The sequence below is a fragment of the Apostichopus japonicus genome, chromosome 22 (genome assembly GCF_037975245.1).
Source record: "Apostichopus japonicus isolate 1M-3 chromosome 22, ASM3797524v1, whole genome shotgun sequence".
Lineage (NCBI taxonomy): Eukaryota > Metazoa > Echinodermata > Holothuroidea > Aspidochirotida > Stichopodidae > Apostichopus > Apostichopus japonicus.
This window is the reverse complement of record NC_092582.1, coordinates 20,439,488-20,457,144: the sequence shown is the minus strand read 5'-3', so window position 1 is coordinate 20,457,144 and position 17,657 is coordinate 20,439,488. Positions and strand designations below refer to the sequence as shown.

Genomic DNA, 17,657 nt, shown 5'->3' with positions numbered 1-17,657 from the left:
TACGAAAAACTATAGGCATAATTAACGTTTCGAAAACATTAGCTAACTGTACAAGTGCAGTGTGTAACTAACACTTATATTTTCCTAGTAAACATTTGATATTCATATTGTTATATCACAGAAAGTAAGATTATGAAAAACAATTGAAAATTGCTTTGCTTGTGTAAATGGCCAGACCTGATCCTTACGATTATGAGCTACGTTTCAACACCGCAGAATTACTAGAAATAGAAAATGATGGAATTAGCGATGACGATGAGAACCAAACGTAGTCCGAGACGAACAGCCTAGGCCTAATGTTGTTCGGCTCGGTAATACGGACTGCATGGTGTGACTTTGGTTTGTGCAACGTTAGAAAGAAGTAGAGTGCATTTCTTGAAAAGGTCTGGTTTCTTCTTCGGATGTTGAAACCAAAACTGTGATTTCTTTACTCGGGAAGAATGACTGTTACAACTGAATGCCTGACAGTATATTTTGTTGGGCTTCACTTCGAGTAACGTCGGACCTACATGTAGGCTACGTACGTACGGTACATTTTTCATATGCAGCACAACCTACACAGTATAAGTATAGCCTAGCATACACATCGAGTCTGGATGTTGAAGTTAAAAGCAAGTTGTCCGGATAGAACGTCATACGTGAACCAGGTCACAGGTATTTGAATATCTGTGGCGATTATCCAGCGATTTTGTTCAATCAATCTCAATTGGCGCCATCGGCGCCAATCTCAACTTTCAAAAGGTCGGTACTAAATATTAGATAAGTTCTTGTGATAAAGAAGTGGTTCATTTTAGAGCCTATATTTTAATCAGCAATTAAGTTCATGATTGCGTGCTGCCTGTATTGCCTCTTTAACATGTAGTACAAATTTACCAATCACTTTCCAAGACTCGATGTATTCTCTGTCACGTCCGAACCAGGCGTGATTCGTGATTGACGGCTAGGTTGTGATGGTTTTAGTTATCATTTATTCGTTTATATTGCAGACACATGCTAGCTAGAGTTTGTTCAAAAACATTACACAATATTGCCTAGCTACGTTAAGGGACCAAACGCCGAACTGGCTTCTTTGTGACCGAAAAAACCTTCAAAAGCTTCAAAAGTGTCGCAGTAACAGAGACCCCTCCATTGAATATGAACAACTAACTGACGTTGGCCTTTCGTGACCACGCACTAAAATGATATGTGTTTGTATATATAACAAAATCAGTTGGTCTAGTTACAAACGGATTTTGTAGGGTTTGCGTTAAACAGTCGATGCTAGTCTTAAAACTCCGTTGATGCATTACAATCATGTAACCTCTAGTAATACTCAATAAACTGTAACAGCCAAAGCAATATGATAGTCGATTTCCCGCGCGGGCGTGCAGGCCACTATGGAGAAAATCTTAACCAACCCATTGAAAATGTATCAATGACATCCTTTCAGGAGCGTTCGTTGGAATGCGGTTTTGTTCTACATGCAACGTAATACCCAGATTGTATGACATATCTATATAAAATATGGCTTCTTTTTAACAACAATGTAGGCCTAATTTCACCTATTGTACGCGTAGGATTGGCGATTGTTTACTTTTATTAAAGGGGGGGGGGAGGGGCGTTTCCAAATTCAAACATTAGGAACTCGAGTCTACTTCCTTTGAGTGCGAGCTCTTTTCATGATGCCACATTTTGGATTTTTCATTAGACATCTCATTTACTTTTGATTTGTAATCCTCTATAATAAGTTGGCTTATATAGAGCATTATGTTTAAAATTTCGTCTGCTATAAGCTTGCTAAAAGTATTCAAAATTACTTTTCTGGAAGCTCTGACCCTCCAATTAGCTTGCATGTACTTTCGTGGAGTTCTCGGTTATCATGCATGTACTTTCGTGGAGTTCTCGAATATCCTGCATGTACTTTCGTGGAGTTCTCGAATATCCTGCATGTACTTTCGTGGAGTTCTCGGTTACCCTGCATGCTCTTTCGTATGGTTCTCGGTTAACCTGCATGTATTTTCGTATTGTATCAGTGCTCTAACCGGTACCATTCTTATGATTTAATCTTTTATGTTCCTTAAGTTTTTTTTAAAGAAAGTGTAGTTCGATTTGTTTCCGTGAAGCCGACACGTACTCTCTCGCGAAGGTGAAATCTTGACTAACTATATAATATTTAAATAAGGTATCATTTCAACACAGCACTTATTCTCATCCTCGGTTCCATGCCGCATAAGTATGGTGCAATGTACCTATCAGGGAAAGAGTGTCTAAGAAATGGGAATCTCTTTAACGCGTTGCGACATATCATGTTCTTCCGCTGTTTCCCTGTGGTTCTATTCTATGTAAATGTTAAACCGCAATAAAAGAGGCTTCTCGGTAGCACATCGAGCCATATCAGTGCTTAAGCAGCAGCTTATCAACAACAGAGAAACTGCACAAGATTAAACTTTCAACGAGACCTAAAAGGGACAAACCGTAAGTATAAACCTTTTTATTATGCCACTTGAGCATCATTTAAGTTTTATAGACATCATTATTGTTAAGAGAAGAAGCTATTATCTTATAAGATACGGATTATAACACAAATCCGACTACATTCTCTAGTTAATGTGAACTTCTTGTCGATGCATCTGCAATTTTGCCTTCGTGTATGGTGACCCTTTTTTATCGAACTTGCTATTCTTTCATGAGGGTGAAACGTGCTTATTAACAGCAATATTATAGGGTATAAAGAAGCACTGATGAATATAAGGATCATATGATTTTTACGGTACCTCAGAATCAACTGAAAGTTTTCTACAAGAATTGTGGTGACAAGATCAAAAGATATTGTTTCTAAAACTTGAAAGAAAGAATAACCCACACGATACTTAAAGGCATTGAAGACTCTCCCAAACCGCGTGCGGCAATCTGAAAAAGTAAACTTTCCGTTGCTTGCAAGTGACGTTTTTTTCGTGTCGTTACAAAATGCAGACAGTACAGTAATGGAACGTGATACCTTGTTATCTTTAGCTGGACCTGAGATGTCCATCGTTGAATTGTTTGTACACAGTGCTGTGGGTATTGACCGCAGCTGTATGTACAGTACTGACTATACACTAGAGTCTAATTACCGATGGTAGCAAGCTGTGTGTGTTTTTTTTTTCTGCGATCGATGGTGGTGTCTAACAGTTCTGTTACACCTCATTCGAAACTAGGCCAGATTACCGGCATTAGACGTTTCTTTTTGCGCGAGTCTTCACACCCTTTAAATCACTTGGTTAATTCAGATTAAACAGCTGCCTGGATTAATAACCATTCAGCAGTCGCATAAAGGTGGCACAATAAACCTGGAGGGCTGGTACGTTGCTCACCGCATATAGATTATCTGAAGTAACTGCTTGCAAGTTGCAGCAGTACTGTTATGTATAATCTCCTCGTTTCAATTGATGTGCAGTATACTATTCTTGCCAGCTTCTCATATTTGATTATCTTCTCAAATAATTGACGTTAATGCAAGCTTCTGGAGATTCAAATTGCAAGGTGAAGATTGTCCTAGTCAGATAAAGCAGCCATTTGATACTAAAATCTACCACAACAGTGCAGTTCACAGTTCATGCGGTGGCAAATAATGACATAAAATATTGTAAATCTTCATAGTTGTGAGTGGTGATGCTCTGGGGTTTCCGATGAACCGGCTATTCTTCGTAGTATAGATTCACTTGTTGTCTGACTCTCCGTGAGGGTGTTTTGATGGTGGTTTCCGAAGCTGAGTTTATCGATAAGTAATGTCAGGAAGCGAACTTGATTTGCGACTGGTATGACGATGTTCAAGATGTGGTTGCTTCCTTTTATCTTTGTGTTTGGCGATGAAGAGTATCTGTGACTTGGTTGAGTTGAGTTCCATTCCCCAGTCGTTGCAACAGTTGTATATTCGGTTGAGGTAGCGTTGTAGGTCATGCCACGAAAGTGTCCATTAGCTATAGGTTGCATCCAAAAACCCGCCGTTTGTACTGAATGGCAGGTTTTTTCCAGTTGGTTTAGCTGAGTGATCAGTCCCATCTTTTCGCACCTTAGTTGAGCTGCCTATATTCATCTATTATGCAACTCTTCACACAGCTAGTAGCCAAATCAGTATCAGATTAAGGCAGACATGGCAAGGTGTGAACAAATCAACTCTTCCAAACTAACCAGTCTGTTTGCAGAAGACATAAAGTTTCAGTAAGTTGAGGTCAAGAGAGCTGAAAAATGCAACCTATGGTTAATGGACTTATTCTCGCCATGGTATTCCTCTGCTCTGAGTGGCCATGGTCCAGATGGCGATGTCATCACCATATTGCGAATGTTTGATGTGGTCCTTGAAGCCGACTCCCCCATGTAGGGGGGGATCCTCCCCTTTAGACGTCAAATGGTGCATTCTACGGCAAATACCACAAATGAAACAATTACATTGATTGGTTTTAAACAATGTTACCATTGTAAATGAGGCGGAGTGCCGTGTATAAGGATGTGTTTAGTTCATCTCCCGGAAAAAACAAATGTTAGTCGTGCAATAGTGCATACTAAGGCATAGTTAGACTATAACTTGGGTTTTAAATTAGATAAACACGCAAGGTTGCGCTAAGAACCAGTATCCTTTTTTATGGGGTTGAATAGCCAAGAGGAAAATTCATGTTTGTCTGATGAAAGCGGAACATAGCGTAAGCATTCTAGTGAAATTGACATTCAGTTCAGAACTATCGTATTCGAGATAACTACATTTAAAGCTCAAGAGTACATAGAGATGTGTATCTATAGATGCACATTGACCAATTTGTTTATGTTTATAAGTTGATAAAATACACTTTCGTCCTCAAAAGTGCAATGCATTAACATCTGAATACTCATATAAACAGTCAATTGGGTATTGATCACTGCACAACACCAAATTTGGAATATTGTCCAATCCAAGGTCAAAACAATTAAGTGAAAATAATGAAAAAGTAAACCAATATTGCTGTCATTGCGCAACTATGACATCAGACCTGTGTGCTTCAAGTTCAATCATGGTAACAAACTATGACATATTCAACTATCAAGATCTCGAAAACGCAGTTTAAGAACTACATGCAAATTTCACCAGGAAGTTTAGTATATGTGCTTTTTCCCTAGTCAAAAACAAAGTTTGCTTTGACTACCATTTTAAGGGGGAAATGTTGAAAACCCCAACGTCTTTAAAAACATTTTCCTTCTTGTATTCCTATCCAAAGCGTTACGAAGTCCAGATATCATGGTTTGTGAAACGAACACAATGAAGTAGGTTAGAGAGGTTTTGTTTTAAAAGAATCTAATGCGTGTCTCTTGGTAACAAAAATATATATAACTTAGCATAAATACATTACATACCTTAATACATAAAGTTAACTTAGCGCGCACGCAAGGTACCTCGGCTACCGCTGGGCTCTCCGTCGGGGTGTCAAATCCCAGGGTAGTCTGTAACCGTAGTGCGGGTGGGTCTGGAAGCTTCCGGAAGGCGCTTTTCGTATAAATAACAGCTCCGGTATAGAGAACAGGACCAGGTAAGGTAAATAATAAGTTCAGAAGAATGGTATCCAAAAGAGAGTTAAGAGTAAGTCACACACAGCGTGGTTGGCATGGTGAAGAAAGGCCGGAACGGAAAAGGTAGGTTTTGTAAGGGCTTGGCAGACATTTTACGTGGCGTGACGTACAGGTTGGTGCCACTGGAAGAAGAGCAAGAGCCACTCCTTGAACACTAATTTATATGACATTCGGTGAGGTTACTCGACCGTAGCTTAGAACTGCACTGATTGTGCTCTACGTTTACAAATTAGCATAATAATGCACCATTTAGGAATTGCATAACATCAATTAGCGCAGTTAACCTTTAAAGTAACATGCTGCATCATAACAAAAGAGTTAGTACGAAGTTCTAAGAACTGAGCCCCATACAGCCTATAGTCTCATAAATGTAGAGCAGTAATCACATCCTTCCGTTAAATGATTAAATGAAGCAGCTGCTGAGTAGGCTCCCTAACCCCATCCCCCGCCCACATAATTAACGTGCCTCCTAACGCCTAACCGATAAAATGTGTCACTGTGTCCCCTTTATGACAAAGAAATGAACTAATTACCCTAACCTTAAATCATGACTGTCTGGAACACTGGAGCAATGTGATATCTAAAGCCGCAAATCCATTGATACCTTTAGTAAACAAGAACATCCAAAGTGTACGTTTCAAGTTTCTTATATCCAGTGATGTGTTTGCATGCACACCCAATAAATCAGTCCGTCCGTGTGAAACATCACTCCTTTTGACTATGGAGTCACTCTAACCGACCTTGCAAAATTGTGAGGCAACCCCGAATTGTTAAGTCGACATTGACTAAACCGCCGATCGCACAGTCGGTAACTACTATTACGGTTAGATTCATCCAACACGGCAACATACAGAAACGCTGTACTCAAAGCCGAAGACTTCGTGAGTTGGTCAGCGACGGTCCTTCTCAGAAAGGTCAATATAACTAAAATCGAAGGCTTTGCATTGTTTGTCAATGAAGAAAAACATTCAACAGGCTAATTAAATTAACAAAGGAACATTAAAATTATACTTGGTACTACTTCATACAGTAGATTTGATTGCTTTTGTAAAGAACACATTGCAATTGCAATTCATGAACGAACAAGGAATCCGACGAACACAATCTACGTGCACGTTCATGTAAAGCCTTATGCAGGCGTCACACTGTCGCGAAGTTGACACCAGATGGCCATACGAATATGGAATTTTGAATTTCGCACGAAGATGGCCCCGAACTTGGTCAACAGCCAATCAACAGCCGAAGCAAGTACGATGCCTACAGAAGGTCACACGATGGCACCCGAACCACACACGAAGGCAACACGAAGATGTGCATTTCTATATGAGTAGTTTACCCGCAGGACACACGAATGCCACACGAAGACCACACGATGGCTATACACGACGACGTATTGATAAGTACATTGTCGAATGCTAGAAAGGCAAATAGCAAGAAATGACAAAGTGAATTAAAATAATGCTTTCTTATTGTAAGAGGAGGTGCTGGGCCTGTAAAAGTTGCTCATCATGTTCTCTGAGGTACATCAAAACAAGCAATGCTGCTGCTTTCTTTTTCCTGGTTATCTCATCACCAGAGTATGCCATTCTGCAGGAACTGAATTGTGGTTAATTGTGATTGTGATTGTAGCTTTGGGAGTTACACACGCCTCCACTCTGTAAAGTTGCTTAGGACTGACTGAGGAAGATGCTCTGAGGCTGGCCTTTATATGTCCACGTTACCATGACACCTGGGAAACGCTTGAGGTTCTCAAATTCGGCTGTCTTCGCCGACACCGTGGTCCCATCTCGATGTCATCGTACTATAATACGATGGTTACTCGACGGCATTGCGAGGGCTTCACGTAGTCGTGTTGCCTTCATAAGACAATCGGGCAGCTTCTTGTTTCCTTCGTATTGTCTTCGTGAGGCGAAAATGCCCGATGGCACCGATGATCATACGAAGTAAAAACGAAGATGACACGATTTGATAAGATGCCCTCACGATGGCCTTACGAAGGGCAATATGGACACACGAATTCAACACGAAAATGAACCTTCGCAAGGTCTTCCGGTAATTTTTTGGCATGCCAAAAATTTTGCCACTGCTCACGAAGTTGCTGCCGAAGCCTGAAAAACTCCACCGGCGGTCATGCGATGGCTTAAGATGCCCTCACGAATGGCCCGATGTTTTTACGATCAGAGCCGAATCTGAACATTTTCTTTATCGTGTGTCCATCTGGTGTCAACTTCGGGACAGTGTGACGCCAGCATTAATAACCGCAGTTTTATAATCAAGAAAAGCACATTTACCCCGGCATTCCATTTTTATAAGTAAATTGAATAGATTTATGAAGAGAGTTCAATACATGTAGAAAATCATCCCACTTTATTTTTAACAATTTTATGTATGAGCAAATTGATGGGTGTGCCATGGGCTCTTCCTTGAGTGTCTGTTTAGCCAACTTGTTAATGTGCCACCTTGAGGAGAAATTGATCCAAATTTGTCCTAAACTTAACTTTTATAGAAGATATGTGGATGACATTTTTGTAGTTATTTCAGCAGACTATGTGGATGATTTTCTACATGTATTGAACTCTTTTCATAAATATATTCAATTTACTTATGAAATGGAATGCGGGGGTAAATGTGCTTTTCTTGATATAGATATTTTCAGAATGGTTGGCTCAAGCGGTACTGACACTATATCGCCACTTCAGTTTTCCGTAAGAAAACTTTTACAGGGTTGTTCATTAATTGGAAATCCTGGTGTCCCAAAAAGTATAACATTGCGGTTATTAAGGCTTTACATGAACGTGCACGTAGATTGCGTTCGTCGGATTCCTTGTTCGTTCATGAATTGCAATTTATTAGACGTATTTTGACTTTAAATGGTTACCCTAGGAAGTTGTTGCACGATATAGAAAACTATACTTATATATTAAGAAAACAACTGGGCATGGGTCCTGTAATTAAATTAGATCATGGGGAGACCCAAGTAAATACTGTATATGTTAAATTACCATATTGTGGCCCCAGCAGTGATAAACTCGCTAAGACTTTAGGTAGTTACATTAAGGGGTTGTGTAATGACAATATACATATCAAAATAATTTTTCTGCAAAAGAAAATCTCTGCTCTGTTCAGTTTCAAGGATGCTTTTAAGTTAGATTATGCCAACGATGTTGCTTACAGGAATAACTGTCCTGACTGCGATTCCTTTTATGTCGGAGAAACCAATAGACGGCTTAAGGATATGTTCAACGAACATCTGATGAGCTCCTTTGGTGGTCAGAAAGGCACTATTAACCTTCATTGTACTGCGCATAAACATCATCTGCCTACTTTTGTTGACCGTTGTGCAACTATTGGTAATGAACCCCAGTGGTTCAGGAGGAAGATTAAAGAGAGTCTCCTAATAAAAGACTTAAAAGCTGACCTCAATAGAAATGTAGCGAGCTACGGGTTGGAGCTATTCTAATCCCTATTTACTTTATTATTGCTGGTTGTTCTATTCATCTCTAAGTTAATAATATTCACTAAACAATTGCTGGTTGTTCTAATCATTCCTAGCTTAAAAATCACTCATGCTTATCACTATTGTCGTCCTTGGATGTATATTAGCCTTGTATTTAATTGATCTTGTACAATTGCCTGACGATGGAGTTGTGACCACTCCGAAATATATGTCGTTGTTAAAAATATTCGCTTGTTTATCTTTTATATTATATATATATATATATATATATATATACATACATACATATATATATATACATATATATACATACATACATATATATATATATATATATATATATATATATATATATATATATATATATATATATATAGCCTAAGACCCCCTTCCCTCTCTTGTGATTCTATTAATGTTATTTACATTTTCTATTGTGTCCTTTGCAAAGAGGGCAATTATGTAGGTGAAACAGGCTCCCGATTCCGCTTACGTTTTAATAATCACAAAAAATCTATTCGTGATAATTTTGCAGGATTCCCAAAGACAAAGACTTGGGACCCATTAACAACTATCAGTTCTACAAGTATATGTAATCCGTTCTTTGCTCCTTAATCTGCTTCCTGTATAGTCATGGTTTATTTGGTTTTAATTCCATCATTGCACCTTACACTTATCTAGCGTCATACTTTCATTGTGTCACATGTTGTACTTTTCATTCGACTGCCAAGTATTGCTGACGAAGGTCCCAGGGGGACCGAAAATTCCAATATATTTTCTAAAACTTACTCTTATTTGTCAATTATGAGTCATATCTTATTTCTCTGGTTTTCTCTAATAATATCCTGAACCGACCCTAACCAAACCTTTAAATGAACGTTTTAGAGGACGGAGAACATTATAAAGCTATTTGCGACAATAAAAAAGTTTCTTAAAATGGTAGTAAAAACCTTAGGTGGACACGGAAATGTCGACCTAAGGTACACTGTCGACCTAAGGTCGCTTTTTTACCATTTGGTGTCCACCTAAGGTATCATCTAGGCATTTATATATATATATATATATATATATATATATAAATATATATATATATATATATATATATATATATATATATATATAAACAAAACAGAAATTAAACAAAGAAGAAGAATCTAATATATAGTATGGTAGCGTATAGTTGCCATCGCACAGGCCTATACCGACAGTAAAGTTAGAGACAAAAACAAGTTGGTCTATGAAGATCGCCGAGTCAGTAGTTTTTGGAGGTAAAAAACCAGACTTCAAAAACTTACAATCAGATATCGCTTTAACAATAAATTTTATCGATTTCGACCAATCCTTGCGTTATAGTTCAGAAAACTTGATCCGTGACCTTGCAGAAGCTATCAGCCATTTCTGTAAGCAGATCGTTTAAAGGCTCTACAGACACCTATCAGTACATTAACTATTTCCGCTTCGCATGAAACGAACTCGAAAGACTCTTCAAATAAAAAGGAATTCGAATAGAAATGGGTATTCCCCTGCAAAAAACCCTTAGCGAAAGAACCGAAAAACAATCACGAAATTTCAAGAAATTGCAAAACGGAAACCCCGGTTTATCACATGATACAATGGAAATAATAATGTACTGCAATGATCTTTAGATGATCTAGATCTTGATCATGAAGCTTACCAACTCGATATATATATATATATGTATATATATATATATATATATATATATATATATATATATATACATATATATATATATATATATATATACATAAACATACATATGTATCTACATATATATATTCATATATATATACGATGGTTTAACTAAGTAACTAAGAATATTGAGGCACTGTCCCCTACACGGCCCACCCACTCAGCTCATTTACACCCCCCCCCCCTTTCTCCAGTTGGGCCCAGTTTGGAATGTAAAACAAATGATGACAACACAAACCTAATAATTTCATCAACACCTTAATTCTCCACGTGGCTTCCCCTCAGAATATAAAGGCTATGGCTACCATCTGAATGGCGTGTTGTTATATCGTCATCAACCTGTGTAAAACAATGAATAAAGCAGAGCTTATAAAGTATCTTAAAGTCCTATTTTTCTAGAAAGTTATTTTACTGAATAAATTTTTCTAAATTAATCTCATTTTTTGAGTGTAAATTTCTAAAATATGAGATCTCAAAATAAAAATGTTTAGATGCAACTTACAAGGCCTTTGAAGTGCCACTTCCGGCAGTCTGGGAGGCAGTTTTGCCAAAAATGTATTGGCTTCGCTAAGCTTACATAGTTTCACGATGGTCCCTTTTCGAAACGGCCCACCCACTAACAATTTTAGTAGCATCGGATGATATCTTGAAAACCAGAATAGCTACATAGAAACATTTCCAGCACTCATTCTATTCTTGAGCTATGCAATATTAACATTAAATTTATACGTTACCATTTCAGAACATTTTATGCGTGGCAATGCTGATGCCAGAGACATTAAGTACGGCTTTTGTAACCATCATTTCTATCTCTGTGTAATGTCGTTACGGCTTCCCAAGCCTCCAAAGTTCACCGAAATTACAGTGAACTCGACTCATAACGGCAATTAACAACCCCTCGTACTTATATTTTCTGTAGTTTAAAATCACGTTGATGATATCATGATCTAGTGCTTAAAGTTAAAAATAAGCCTCGTGGAGTATGTGATGAATTATCAATATTACCATGCAAGCAGATAATTTAAAAAAAAACGTGTATTTCTACTTCGTGTTTTTCGACAGTTATATCTCATGTCGGGAACTACGCCCAAGGGGTGGATCATACTGGTGTTGGTTGCATTCAGCTGTCTTATGCAACATGGTAGGTACAAACTATAAGAATGACTTCCTACTCCTAACAGTATACTTATTGTTTCATTCGTTCAATATTCCTCAATTGTTGCTTTATTTTGTTTTGTTAATAAAAACTATTTTTACCTCATAATTGAAATCAAAAGAAAAGATTGAGAAATATCTTATACGGGAATATTCCGGTTGCAAACAACGTGACAACAAAATGGAAGATGTAATAAATTCACATTAATACTGAAAACATTGATGCTGGAACATTAAAACTGGAAATAATACTACTGGAAACATTAATACTGGAAGCATTGATGCTCGAAACATTGATACTAGAAACATTGATACTGGAAACATTAACACTGGAAACATCGATACTGGAAATATTAATACTGGAAACATTGATACTGGAAACATTAACACTGGAAACATTAATACTGGAAATAATAATACTGGAAACATTGATACTGGACACATTGATACTGGTAACATTGATACTAGAAACATTGATACCGGAAACCCTCATCTTAACACCTAGTTGTTAACTTGATGTATTGTTATAATATCACATTGATACTGGAAACCCTCATCTTAACACCTAGTTGCTAGCTTGAAGTATTGTACTAATATCAAATCGACACTGGAAACCCTCATCTTAACACATAGTTGCTAACCTGGGGTATTGTAATAAAATCACGTCGATACTGGAAACCCTCATCTTAACGGCTAGTTGCTAACTTGATTTATTGTAATAACATCACATCGATACTGCAAACCCTCGTTTTAGCACCTAGTTACTAATTTGAGGTATTATTATAATATTACATCGACACTGGAAACCCAACACCTAGTTACTAACTTGAGGTATTGTTATTAAATCACATTGATACTGGAAACCCTCATCTTAACACCTAGTTGCTAACTTGATTTATTGTAATTACATCACATCGATACTGCAAACCCTCGTTTTAACACCTAGTTACTAACTTGAGTTATTATTATAATATCACATCGATACTGAAAACCCTCACTTGAGGTATTGTTTCAAGGTGTCTGTCCCAGATACACATCTCCTCAAACCAGGCAATTATAATACGTGACGTCGTAATAGCAGGCGTTCTTTCAAGTGTACTTTTCCTTTTTGTTCCCTTTTTTATCTTTGGGTTTTTGCGAATTTGTGATACATTTAGAATACTTGAATAGCTGTCAACTCAAGGCTTCATCAAAAATACAATTTACCTTTCAGAATATTGCATTCTTCCGTAAATGAATAATTCCTACGTTATAAATAAAACAAAAACCTTCACCAAACTTTCGGAACCGTATCTTGGCGATCAACATGCTTTTATGTCATACGTACTCACACAATAATGTACATTCAACTTGAACAACCGGACCATTTCTGATCTTGTCGGAGCAGTAGTTGATACGATGATAAGGGAACCTGCATACGAACTTTTTATCGGATTTTCAATAAATCAATCCCGGGAGTATCCTTACCTTCAGTGGACCATGTAATGTCATCGATGTGGGGAAGGGGGGGGGGGTGGTGTGGGAACTAAATATGGACCTTAACATTACACAGTTTATACAGTGTTTAGTAAATCCCGATAAGAATATTATCGGTACGCATGTTACTTCGAAAGATTTCTGCACAAGTTTATGACGGGAGTGTGAAAGTCATACCGGTCATCAAATGTGAATATTTGGAATGTAATGAACTTTAAAGATCCTTCTAGTCAAAGGTACTCCAAGTTATCAGAGAGAGAGAGAGTGCATATAAAATATTGCAAATGTTAAAAGACGTCCATGAAAGAGGGGAACATATTCCCAGCATCCTGATGATAGTTGCATCCAATTTTTAGATGGCGTTCTCAAGATATTGATAATTAAAATTGGATCGGTTAGGTTTCTAACATGTATATATTCCTCTGCAATATCCTCTTATGGCTCAAATCAAAACCAGGTAAAGTTGCTCTAACACACGATGCCCTTATTATGCCACTTCCACGGTTCTGCATTGCCCCCAAATATGCTACAAAGTCCCACAATTGCCACTCATGTGAACATATCGAAAAGCATGCTATGATACCCTCAAAGCAGTTTGCCCCTCCTTAAGTCGTTCAGTTGTCTTATAGGACACATGTATCATTCAGCATGCTACATGGGGGCAAAACAGATGATTTATAAATGTTAGAGGACCGGCTCGTGTTAGAGACTACCTCGCACAGTAAACCCAGACCCTTATTTTATCCAGAATCTGGTTTACCCGATTACACATACAACATTTTCTGTTTATAATTGCATAGCCAAGAGTACTATGCTGCTTCCCACGGGCGACGCTCCCGAGGGCCCGAAGTGGCACGTGCTCCCCTGTTTGTCTAAAGGCCTCACAAGAGACCCCTTTCGTAAACGAGAAATGCCCCTTTGATGAAAAATACACATTTTCTACTTTTCTGCAATTAAAGAGTGCATTATTTGCTCGAAAATGCAATAACATTGTTGTTAAATAATTATGGAAAAGGTTCATTTTAAAAGCTTCCTCGTGTTGACAAAAATTCAAGTAGGCATACTGGAATTTGTGGTACAGAGGATTCACTCCGTCGGAAAGGTTTGATGAAGCTTAATTTGTGGCCTTTCGCTTCAATTTGGCTTCAAATCAAAGTCACATGTCGCACCCCTCGACGTTTGTGACCGCCTCCCTAGATTGAACCCTCATCCCTCGCTGCTTTTTTCCTGCATTCCAACATCCCCCTTCCGAAAGATTGTATCCTCGCCTCTGCTTCCTCCCTGAATCCCAGCAAGTACATCGTGTATTTTTATTGTTAAAAGTTAGAAATTATCCTCAATGTGTTTTTTCCAACGATGCATTTCATATAATTGTACCATGCACGTACAAGTATAAAAGCACTACACTTTAAGTACTTTAACTGCACTTTAAGTGCTGGAAAGTTTATCACTTGGATATTTCCAGCCTATCCGATCCCGACTTGTTCGGAGAGTACAGACTTTCAATTGTTCATAACTACACTTCTATTTCTCGTCTTTTCTCAATCAGCTCACACTCAGTGCACACAACCAAAAGATCTACCAAATGGAGAGATATTATCTCGCAACAGAGATCCCACCCATACTTACAGACGTGGTTACAAAATGAGAGGAACATGTGATCCGTCATTCCGGATGCGACCAGAATCAGCCAGATTGACATGTGTTGGAGACAGTTGGGAACCAGCAATCGAATGTGTCCGTAAGTACTGTTTTGTTAATATATTTTTTACATTATTATTGTCATCTTTAATGAGGGTAGTCCTACTCAGTGCAGAAGCACTGCTTTCCAGAGGAGCCCTCTGTTGAGTGGGAAGTACAATAAAAACAATACCCATGCATGCATGCCATAAATTGACTTCTACCTATTTAAATCGACATATCATATACCGATTTAATTCGACATATCATCGATTTAAACAAGAAAATGTCGATTTAAATTGACATAATACCGATTTATATGACATATCATCAATTTAAGCTGATAGAAACTGGTATAAGGCCAGGTAATTTGACATATACCGATTTAGTTCTACGTATCATCGACTTATACTGGTAGATGTCGTTTTAAATTGACGTGTACCGAAATATTTTACATATCAATGATTGGTATATGTTGATTTAAAACGATGATATGTCGAATTAAGCTGGTACAAGTCAATTTAATCGACATCTACCAGTTTAAATTGATGGTATGTCAATTTAATCGATAGAAGTCAATTTAAGCTGCTAGAAACTGGTCGAAGGAAATTGGTATATGTCGATTTAAATCGGTATATGTCGATTCCCCACGATTTGAGACTGATGACCCGCTACATGTGTGTGGATCAACGTTAGTGAACACAAGTTACCAATTGTTTATCATAAATGTCAAAGGTCATGTGAAGTTAACAGAGGCCAAAATGTGAAAACTTGTTAGCACCGTTACTTGGTAAGAAATGCTTTAAGGAACTCTAGATGTAACTTGCGAACCAGCTTATTTAGTAGAGGATATTTTTATGGAAACTATTTTTTGGAGTAGTAAAGTATTGTTTTTGAAGATGTGAACGGTCATCTGGCGTCAATAAACTTTGGAAACACGGTTACTCCAAAAAAAAGCTTCAATGAACTTTATGTTTCCACTTTAGTAGGTACACGAATCGTAGCTGGTTGAAAAAAAGGTTTGTCTATTCACTTTGGTTCCGATGCTTTGGCACCCATCGGAACTTATGCAGTTAAGTTGGCGTTTGTGTATGTTTGCGTGTGTGGGTATATGTCACTCTCTATCTGGTTAACACGGTATCTAAAGAAGGCAAATATGTGATTGATGTTATACTTGGTTATTTGGTCATGGTCAGTAGATGTTCCCTATTGTTTTTGTTTTTGCATAATGATGTCATACGTGGTGGGTAGATTAGTGGGTGTGCCCTATTTTGTCTTTGGTTCCCATGTCATGAATATGAATGAGTGGTAAGGGCTTACCATAAAATTCTTAAAATGTCAATATCTCTGCAACTGTGTGTCTGATTTAGTTTATACTTCGTATGGTGATGTAACTACATAGATATGTTCTTTGTAACAACAATTTTTACCTCATTAATGTTTTTGATGTGTGAGGCTTGATAAGAAATTGTCAAAATAGCTTGTAAACATGATATCTCAACGACCACAAGTTGAATCAATGTCAAACTTAGTAGGTAGATGAACTGTGAATGAATATTAATGAACGGGCAGGGCTTAACGTAAAATTTGGTTCTTGCTGGTATGGTGATGTTGGTACAAAATAAACACATTTGCATGACATTTCCATCTTTATGTCATTCATAAATAAATTTAAAAAAATTATTCTTGTAAAAATGGCTTTTTAAAGATGTTCGAAATGCGTCAATGAAGGAACTGTCACGAATACCAGAAGGTAAGTTGCTCCAGAGTAATGAGCCGGCGATAGTCACTTTACTCTTTGGAATTTATTACTTTATGAAACCGCTTGGTCGTGTGCAGTAGTTTGCCTGTAATCATATAGGCTGGCGACATCGGACAAAAAGAGTAGCCTACTGGCCCAAAAATGATAGATAATATGGATATCAGGGTTAATTGATTGTTTTTTACTTCTTTCTGTAGCTGAAGACTGTGATCTCCTCCCCCCATTTCCAAGAGGTGAAATTATGTATAGAACTGGAGAAGCCGGTGTGGTTGCCCACTATGCGTGTACGGAACGAGGATATCGCTTGCATGGCGAGAGACGGTTAACGTGTCAAAGTGACGGTACCTGGTCTGCTGACAGTCCAGTGTGTCGTGGTACGTTCATCCAGTGTGTCGTACTAATTCATCGCAGGTGGTTTGTTAACTGAGTGATTAGTGTTTTTTAATGTTCCTATACTTGTAGTATTGTTACAATGTACGTTTATAACTTGGAGCAAAATCTTTCCCTACAGCTATGCCAATATGCGAGGAGGTAGAGGAGCGAGATCACTTGATTCGGCAAAGGATAAATGGCCGTCGACGTGAGGGATTGTGGACATTCGGAAGTAGGCATATCTTCTCGTGTGAGGAAGGTTACATCTTAGGAAGCTCGTCCACATCAGAAGGTTTCTTCTATCCATCGATTGAATGCACAAGAAGTGGATGGAACGCTTCAATTCCTATCTGCCGTGGTAATGTTAATCAAAATATGAATTTGACCGAAAACCCCTACAACATAATCTATGTCTACGATGATGGATTGTCTTTTACGTCATCTTTCTCTGATTAGTTGCCAAGTGAATTGATTTGTCCTTCAACTAAC

At 37.9% G+C, this 17,657-nt stretch overlaps 1 protein-coding gene across 2 annotated transcripts in view; it reads left to right on the top strand.

The window, feature by feature from the left end:
• Positions 1 to 2,299: 2,299 nt before the first annotated feature.
• The window catches only part of LOC139964109 (complement factor B-like), a 32,353-nt gene continuing 16,995 nt past the window's right edge, over positions 2,300 to 17,657 (top strand). The window contains exons 1-5 of one of the 2 annotated variants that reach the window (XM_071965463.1): positions 2,300 to 2,454; positions 11,786 to 11,864; positions 14,904 to 15,095; positions 16,994 to 17,170; positions 17,308 to 17,526. In XM_071965463.1, the coding sequence (XP_071821564.1) occupies positions 11,795 to 11,864; positions 14,904 to 15,095; positions 16,994 to 17,170; positions 17,308 to 17,526 (658 nt within the window). In that variant the 5' untranslated portion in view covers positions 2,300 to 2,454; positions 11,786 to 11,794. The remainder of the gene's footprint in view (positions 2,455 to 11,785; positions 11,865 to 14,903; positions 15,096 to 16,993; positions 17,171 to 17,307; positions 17,527 to 17,657) is intronic. The other variant, XM_071965462.1, reaches the window with a different exon arrangement.